Genomic DNA, 10,000 nt, shown 5'->3' on the forward strand with positions numbered 1-10,000 from the left:
AGTGTTTGAGCTACAGCCTGGGTTCCTCACACGGTGTCTCAGTGTTTTATGTATAAAAAGATCTTGCAGGAACCTGCAGCAGGACCCTAAATATCAGTGTCATTATTTATTTCCAATGATTAAAAACACACATCTCAACCGCTGAAGCAAAACCTGTGTGTACATTTACGCCATTTAGTCGACGCCCAATCAGTGGTAGTTTGGTGGTCCTGGGATTTAAACTCCCGACCTTCTGATCCAAAGTCCAAATCCTAACCATTGAGCTCCACCTCCCCTGTATTTGTGTGTGTACACCTTGTGTGTGATCTTCTCAGATGTACAGAGTGAGATGACACGTCTGTTACGTCTATTACGTGTAATTTGATCAGTGCTGATGTTTAAAACAAACAGACCTGTTCTGTGGGGAGAAAAGAAAAATGCTCCAGTCCTCCCTCGTCTCACACCAGTCAGGACGATAAACTTCCATCATCTTCTGGATCCTGAAGCACAAGCTCTGCACAGAGAAACAAAAACAATCTATTTTTAATAAATGCTTTAATACCCCCTCCCCCCATTAATGGAGGATTGGTACGGTCGGCTGTTCTGAGAAAAGCACTGCTATGCAAATAGGACTCGAGTGAAATTCCTCGGCAATTAACGCTGATGCAAACGCTCGGAAACGTACAGGAGTTCTGCAGAAGTCTCAGCGCCACGGCGTTACGCCGCCGTTCCCCGCGGAGACACGCAACGTTGTTCTTTAATTACGTGCAAACACGCGCGACTGTAAATTACATCGTGTGAACGCACCACCATCTGCTCCTCCACACTCCGGTTAATTATTCACCAGGATTGTTCCGGAATCGTTCCTTCTTTAAAATTGCTGATTGAGCGTTATTATTTTGTGTACAACAGGTTTGTATTTACGCGCTCGATCTGAGAGGTTACGGTTTCTATGGTAACAGCTCAGGTATTATAAATAAACATGAATTATTCATTAAGGAGGAGTTTATTTATCTTTAATGAACGTTGCGTTTAATTGTAACCGAAGCTGAGAGTGAGTTTAGTGTGCAGTGAAGGAAACTGTTCCTTCTCACTCACGTAGTCGATCTCGTCCTCAAGGTCGTCTCGGTCTTTGCGAGTGTTGACTTGAGGATAAACCTCGCTGAGGATCTGCTGCTGAGCCGCTGGTGTCTTGCCATTGCAGTCCTGATGTTCCACGGCCGTTCCCGTTGGTCCTCCTGAGAAACTTTTCTCGCGCTGGCGTGAGTGTAAAGCGTTAGGCGAAGCTCCTGGGACCTGCAGAAGCTCGGGGAGCTCCAGAGAGAGAGCTCGGCGATCCCTACGCGGGACAAAATGTCTGGAGAAGAGCGGAGGAGGATGAGGAGGATGTAGAGGAGGAGGAAAGAGTAATGATTCATGTTCAGCCTGGTACGAATGAGGGCCTCGCACCCTCAGACTGCCCCCTGCGCCCACCCCCACGCTCCGACTGGGCCTCCCCATACTGTTCCAGCTCGACCTGCGACTCCACGAACCCTGAGGAGCTCGACGACTCCAACTGGACAGAGAAGATCCTCCTGCAAACTGAGGAAAGAAAGAAATCCAATCAGTTCACATAGAAACAGTTCCATAGAGTTTATTTGTAGAGCGTTTTTACCAGTGGACATTTTCTCTAAACAGCTTTCACAAATAAAGATCAACTGTAAGTTTGTTAATAAAAGATCTGCACTTGCAGGTACGAGAGGATGTGAATGCAAGTGCAGAACTTTTAGTAACAAGCAAACGCTCACGTCCAAATCAGCGGAAATACGATAACTAGAGTACAAGAAGAATGTGAGACATGGAGTAAGATCGAAAACCAGGGAATCGAGAAACATGAAACAGAAGCTTGGAATATCAAACACTGACCAGATCTTCATCGAGAATAAACTGACATGAAGAGATGTTTGTTTTGCGTATATAAAAGTGCGTTATAATTCAACACAACACAGTTTTGAGCTTCTGATTTCTCACATTTGTAACTGAGCAAACCAGTGTTGATGTTTTCACTGATAAAGACTCAAAGCTCTTCTGGATCTCGCTCTGGTTACGGGCGTCTGCTAAATGTGATTTTGTGTGTTTATTATGTACTGAAGTGTGTTCTAATCTTTTATTGTATTATAATAAAGCCAAGCACTGAACTCACCACCACAGCTCTTTGTGTGTGTGTGTTTGTGTGTGTGTGTGTGTGTGTGTGTGTGTGTGTGTGTGTGTGAGAACAGTGAGTTCCGAACACTAAGTGTTATGTAGATGCTGCATTAAATGCTAAACTCAGACAGATCTGACGGCTAATTACTGGCTCTTTGTGCTGCTTTAAGCAGTTTTGTGTGACTGCACGTCTGTGTTTTTCTCTTTTTTACAGAGAGATTGTTTACCGCAGATCTCTGCTCCAGCCCGGAACCCACGCTGCTCTTTCTGGATCCCAGGGCAAAGCTGAGGCGCTCGGCGGAGTAAACTCCGAGAGAGTTGGGGATCGGCGCCAGGTCCAGATGTCCGTTTGGGGTCAGAGTGCAGATTTTAGGATCTGGGTGAAGAGCAGGACGTGGACGAGTTATATCTTTACATCTCTATCAACAATATCAACTCTATGTTAATAACATGCTACTTCTGTTTAGACAGTGCACATCAGTCAGACTCCCCTCACACTCGTTACTACGCCACCTGTCAGTCAGATGGTTTCTGGACAAATCCTTCATGCAAACTTTATAATTCAAAGCTACAAAATGTCTCCACTGATTAATACAAATAGATAAATATTCGTTTAAAAAACAACATTCCACTTTAACATCTGGTGTGAAATGAAAGATCAGCATGTCTTCACACCTGAGAGCTGGAGAGGATCCTTCTCTTTCTCCTTTTCATCAAAGTTACAGGAGGAACGATCATCATCTGAGTATGACCTGTTAGCATCGCCCTATATAACAAAGAGAGAGAGAGAGAGAGAGAGAGAGAGAGAGAGAGAGAGAGAGAGAGAGAGAAAGTGTGTGTGTGAGAGAGAGAGAGAGAGAGAGAGAGAGAGAGAGAGAGAGAGAGAAAGTGTGTGTGAGAGAGAGAGAGAGAGAGAGAAAGTGTGTGTGTGAGAGAGAGAGAGAGAGAAAGTGTGAGAGAGAGAGAGAGAGAGAGAGAGAGAGAAAGTGTGTGTGAGAGAGAGAGAGAGAGAGAGAGAGAGAGAAAGTGTGTGAGAGAGAGAGAGAGAGAGAGAGAGAGAGAGAGAGAGAGAGAGAGAGAGAGAGAGAGAGAGAGAGAGAAAGTATTTTGGTATAAAAGACTAAACAGATAATTAGTGTGGTTGATGATGGTGTGTTTGTCCGTGGCCTCGCTGTAGAGGTTTCTCTGTCCCACTTCTCCAATTACACTCCTCCACATCTCAGATGTAGTCCACAACCTGAAAGCCCATTTCCACCTACTCCCTGAGGGGAATAACCTACTCCTGCTGTCTGACTACCTGCTCCATGTGTAGCCCAGACACCAGAACTCACAGAGAGAGCTCACACAGAGCTCACACCAGAGCTCACAGAGAGAGAGAGAGAGCTCACACAGAGAGAGAGACACCAGAGCTCACACAAGAGCTCACACACCAGAGCTCACACACCAGAGAGAGAGAGAACTCACACAGAGAGAGAGAGAGAACTCACACACCAGAGCTCACACACCAGAGACTCACACACCAGAGACACACCAGAACTCACACACCAGAACTCACACACCAGAACTCACACACCAGAGCTCACACAGAGAACTCACACACCAGAACTCACACCAGAGCTCATACACCAGAGCTCACAAACCAGAACTCACACACCAGAGCTCACACACCAGAGCTCACACACCAGAGCTCACACACCAGAGCTCACACACCAGAACTCACACACCAGAACTCACACACCAGAGCTCACACACCAGGCTCACACCAGAGCTTACACACCAGAGCAGACACACAGAACTCACACCAGAGCTCACACCAGAGCTCACAGAGAGAACTCACACACCAGAGCAGACACACCAGAACTCACACACCAGAGCAGACACACCAGAACTCACACCAGAACTCCCACACCAGAGCTCCCACACCAGAGCTCAAACACCAGAGATCACACACCAGTACTCACACACCAGAGCTCACACACAGAGCTCACACCAGAACTCACACACCAGTAATCACACACCAGAGCTCACACACCAGAGCTCACACACCAGAGCTCACACACCAGAACTCACACACCAGAACTCACACACCAGGCTCACACACCAGAGCTCACACACCAGAACTCACACACCAGAGCTCACACACCAGAGCTCACACACCAGAACTCACACACCAGAGCTCACACACCAGCTCACACCAGAGCTCACACACCAGAACTCACACACCAGAACTCACACACCAGAACTCACACCAGAGCTCACACACCAGAACTCACACACCAGGCTCACACACCAGAACTCACACACCAGACTCACACCAGAGCTCACACACCAGAACTCACACCAGAACTCACACACCAGAGCTCACACCAGAGCTCACACCAGAGCTTACACACCAGAGCAGACACACCAGAACTCACACACCAGAGCTCACACAAGAGCTCACACACCAGAGCTCACACACCAGAGCAGACACACCAGAACTCACACACCAGAGCAGACACACCAGAACTCACACACCAGAACTCCCACACCAGAGCTCCACACCAGAGCTCAAACACCAGAGATCACACACCAGAGCTCACCAGAGCTCACACACCAGAACTCACACACCAGTAATCACACACCAGAGATCACACACCAGAGCTCACACACCAGAGCTCACACACCAGAACTCACACAGAGCTCACACACCAGAACTCACACACCAGAGCTCACACACCAGAGCTCACACACCAGAACTCACACACCAGAGCTCACACACCAGAGCTCACACCAGAGCAGACACACCAGAACTCACACACCAGAGCTCACACCAGAGCTCACAAACCAGAGCTCACACACCAGAGCAGACACACAGAACTCACACACCAGAGCAGACACACCAGAACTCACACACCAGAACTCACACACCAGAGCTCCCACACCAGAGCTCAAACACCAGAGATCACACACCAGTACTCACACACCAGAGCTCACACCAGAGCTCACACACCAGAACTCACACACCAGTAATCACACACCAGAGCTCACACAGAGCTCACACACACCAGAGCTCACACACAGAACTCACACACCAGAACTCACACACCAGAACTCACACACCAGAGCTCACACACCAGAGCTCACACACCAGAACTCACACACCAGAGCTCACACACCAGAGCTCACACACCAGAACTCACACACCAGAGCTCACACACCAGAACTCACACCAGAGATCAGACACCAGAACTCACACACCAGAGCAGACACACCAGAACTCACACACCAGAGCTCAAACACCAGTACTCACACACCAGTACTCACACACCAGAGCTCACACACCAGAACTCACACACCAGAGCTCACAAACCGGAGCTCACACACCAGAGCTCACACCAGAACTCACACACCAGAGCACACACCAGAACTCACACACCAGAGCTCAAACACCAGAGATCACACACCAGTACTCACACACCAGAGCTCACACACCAGAGCTCACACACCATAGCTCCCACACCAGTACTCACACACCAGTACTCACACACCAGAACTCACACACCAGAGCTCCCACACCAGTACTCACACACCAGAACTCACACACCAGAGATCACACACCAGTGCTCACACACCAGAACTCACACCAGAGCTCACACACAGAACTCACACACCAGAGCTCCACACCAGTACTCACACACCAGAACTCACACACCAGAGATCACACACCAGTGCTCACACACCAGAACTCACACACCAGAGCAGACACACCAGAACTCACACACCAGAGATCAGACACCAGAACTCACACACCAGAGCAGACACACCAGAACTCACACACCAGAGCTCAAACACCAGTACTCACACACCAGTACTCACACACCAGAGCTCACACACCAGAGCTCCCACACCAGTACTCACACACCAGTACTCACACACCAGAGCTCACACACCAGAACTCACACACCAGAGCTAACACACCAGAACTCACACACCAGAGCTCACACACCAGAACTCACACACCAGAGCTCCCACACCAGTACTCACATACCAGAACTCACACACCAGAGATCACACACCAGTGCTCACACACCAGAGCTCACACACCAGAGCTCACACACCAGAACTCACACACCAGTGCTCACACACCAGAACTCACACACCAGAGCAGACACACCAGCGCTCACACACCAGAACTCTCACACCAGAGCTCAAACACCAGAGCTCACACACCAGAGCTCACACACCAGAGCTCAAACACCAGAGATCACACACCAGTACTCACACACCAGAACTCACACACCAGAACTCACACACCAGAGCTAACACACCAGAACTCACACACCAGAGCTCCCACACCAGTACTCACACACCAGAACTCACACCAGAGATCACACACCAGAACTCACACACCAGAGCACACACCAGAGCTCACACACCAGAGCTCAAACACCAGAGATCACACACCAGTACTCACACACCAGAGCTCACACACCAGAGCTCACACACCAGTACTCACACACCAGTACTCACACACCAGAGCTCACACACCAGAGCTCCCACACCAGTACTCACACACCAGAACTCACACACCAGAACTCACACACAGAACTCACACACCAGAGCTAACACACCAGAACTCACACACCAGAGCTCACACCAGAGCTAACACACCAGAACTCACACACCAGAGCTCACAAACCAGAGCTCACACACCAGAACTCACACACCAGAGCTCACACACCAGAACTCACACACCAGAGCTCCCACACCAGAACTCACACACCAGAGCTCCCACACCAGAACTCACACACCAGAACTCACACACCAGAGCTCACACACCAGAACTCACACACCAGAGATCACACACCAGTGCTCACACACCAGAACTCACACACCAGAACTCACACACCAGAGCTCACACACCAGAGCTCACACACCAGAACTCACACACCAGAGCTCACACACCAGAGCTCACACACCAGTACTCACACACCAGAACTCACACACCAGAGCTCACACACCAGTACTCACACACCAGAGCTCACACACCAGAACTCACACACCAGACTCACACACCAGAACTCACACACAGAGCTCACACACCAGAACTCACACACCAGAGCACACACCAGAGCTCACACACCAGAACTCACACACCAGGCTCACACACCAGAGCTCACACACCAGAGCTCACACACCAGAACTCACACACCAGAGCTCACACACCAGAGCTCACACACCAGAGCAGACACACCAGCTCACACACCAGAACTCACACCAGAGCTCAAACACCAGAGCTCACACACCAGAGCTCACACCAGAGCAGATACACCAGAACTCCCACACCAGAGCTCACACACCAGAACTCACACACCAGAGCTCACACACCAGAACTCACACACCAGAGCTCACACACCAGAACTCACACACCAGAGCTCACACACCAGAACTTACACACCAGAGCAGATACACCAGAACTGAGACACCAAAGCTGAGACACCAGAGCAGATACACCAGAGCTTACACACCAGAACTGAGACACCAAAGCTAAAACACCAGAGCTGAGCTGCAGTTCAGCCTGAGCATCTACAGAAATGTAAAGATCTCTGTAGATCCCAAATCCATAAAAAGAAATAATAGTAGTAAAATAAATAATAAATAAACAAACAAATAAATAAAATGCTCATCTGATTTTACTATTTCTCATTTTGCATAGAAATGTGTTTATTTCCTAAATATTTTATTCTTATTCTTCTGTATTCTTTAAATAAACACATATTTAATAACCGTTTTTATGTTTTACTATTTCTAATTAAACTAAATTAAATTAAATTAAATCAGAATTGAAGCCACAGTCCTGCACTTTCTAATTTATTCGTTTTTTTGTTTATTATTTTAAATTCAGTCAAATTTCAAGGTCTAGTATTTAATTCCTTCATTTTCAAGAAGTAAAAAAAAAACCTAAAAACACACTAAACATCTCTCCTGAGTACCTGCGGGAGTCCCAGTTACCCAGAAACCCCCAGGAGAGTGGCGTACCTCGGCCTGAAAGCCCTCCACCAGGATGGCCACCAGCAGGTTAAACAGGACGTAGTTCCCGAAAGTCATCAAAGCCACGAAGTAGAGAGCAGCGAGAGGAGAGGTGGAGGCCATGCCATTATACAGGACCATGTTCCAGTCCTCCTGGGTCAGGATCTGAACACACACACACACACACACACACACACACACACACACACACACACACACAACCTCGCTACATTTATTAAAAGAATTATGAATGTTCATGAACATGTTATAAAGCATGAAAAGGTTAAGGCTGATCCTGAGCACCAGATCTGTGATGTTTTACCTGAAAGACAGTAACAATGGCCCAGAGCAGAGAGTCGAAGTTCTTCCGATCAGGAACCGTATCTCCAGCATCCGTCTTCAGACTGAACTTACAGCCGAATATATGCATCCCCAAAATACTGAAACCACACACACACACACATTCATTAATTTGCCATAATTAGCATAATCTTTTATTTCTATTTTATAATTTTTTTACATTTTACTCCTTTTATATATATATATATATATATATATAAAAGTATACAGTATATGTGACTCCGCCCCCTCAGCACTTTTACTGTGAACCTGGTGGAAACTGTGTGTGTGTGTGTGTGTGTGTGTGTGTGTGTGTGTTTGTGTTTGTGTGCGACATGTTGTGCAGTGAAGTTGTGTGAGTTTATGGAAACAGTGTCGGTGTTTAACCTCCATCAATCTGAGGCTCGTTTAAGTGTAAATTCATCAGAGCTCAGGGACGAAGTCATGAGACGACGAGGAGAAGAAGACGGATGTGTGACAGGGGTTTAATGCACTCCATCCTGTGTGAGAAACCATCTGTCTGTCAGCACTCAGCAAGAAATGCAGCACTGCAGGACCGTGTGTGTGTGTGTGTGTGTGTGTGTGTGTGTGTGTGTGTGTGTGATGCGGGGATGGGGGTGTTTGCTGTTATTATATCAAATTCCATTCATTTTTACATTTACATTTACATTCATCACCTTTAGCTCTCTATAAGCAGCAGATAATATCTTTATTCACACACACACACACACACACACACACACACACACACACACACACACACACACACACACCATGATAGCTATATTTTAACTCTCCTATATAACAAGTGAATGATATCATATCTAGAATCAGTGAATTCGAACCTAAATGTAATACCCGTGTTTATACGTTGAAGCTATGAAGAAACTCTGCAGAGGTTCTGCAGAGTTCCTGAGCTCCACATGATTAAGAATCCCCTGCATGAAGCAAGAAACTTTAGAGGAACTTCAGGTTAATTAATTGCCATCATTTCAACTTTTAAAAAAATCCACTGTATTTAAGGGAATGAAGATTCTGAGTAAGCTAGTAGAAATACAGAAGCATGCTCCTCCTCACCTGAAGATGAAGATGAAGAGCATGAGAAGCATGCAGAAGGTAGCTACATTGTCCATGGTCTTCATGAGAACGACAAGCTGCCTGCGAAGAGCCGGCATGAAGCGCACCAGCTTTATTACCCTCAACAACCTGAACGTCCTCAACACGGAGAGACCGCCGTCAGACTGACCGATGATCTCACACACACTGACACACACACAGAAGTGTTAGGAATAATAGTTCACTCGCTGCAGGCCATGACGGAGGTGTGTTCACTTCATAAACACTCCAGAATAAATCATCACGCACCTGATGATCACGATGATTCCGTCAAAAATGTTGTACGGGTTCCTCAGGTACTCGAAGAAGCCGAATGCTGTGAGTTTGAGGATCATCTCCAGAGTGAACATGCTAGTGAAGACGATGTTGC

The 10,000-nt window shown here is 47.4% G+C and overlaps 1 protein-coding gene across 1 annotated transcript in view; it reads right to left on the bottom strand.

The window, feature by feature from the left end:
• Positions 1-10,000, bottom strand: part of LOC124396878 (voltage-dependent T-type calcium channel subunit alpha-1I-like) — a 119,736-nt gene that overhangs the window by 21,238 nt on the left and 88,498 nt on the right. The window contains exons 13-20 of the mRNA XM_046866240.1: positions 9,880-10,000; positions 9,592-9,777; positions 8,498-8,615; positions 8,185-8,340; positions 2,839-2,929; positions 2,391-2,539; positions 1,078-1,560; positions 393-493 (exon numbers count right to left, since the gene is read on the bottom strand). The exon at positions 9,880-10,000 is cut by the window's right edge and continues 31 nt beyond it. Of these exons, the coding sequence (XP_046722196.1) occupies positions 393-493; positions 1,078-1,560; positions 2,391-2,539; positions 2,839-2,929; positions 8,185-8,340; positions 8,498-8,615; positions 9,592-9,777; positions 9,880-10,000 (1,405 nt within the window). The remainder of the gene's footprint in view (positions 1-392; positions 494-1,077; positions 1,561-2,390; positions 2,540-2,838; positions 2,930-8,184; positions 8,341-8,497; positions 8,616-9,591; positions 9,778-9,879) is intronic.

This window comes from Silurus meridionalis, chromosome 14 (genome assembly GCF_014805685.1).
Source record: "Silurus meridionalis isolate SWU-2019-XX chromosome 14, ASM1480568v1, whole genome shotgun sequence".
Taxonomy (NCBI): domain Eukaryota; kingdom Metazoa; phylum Chordata; class Actinopteri; order Siluriformes; family Siluridae; genus Silurus; species Silurus meridionalis.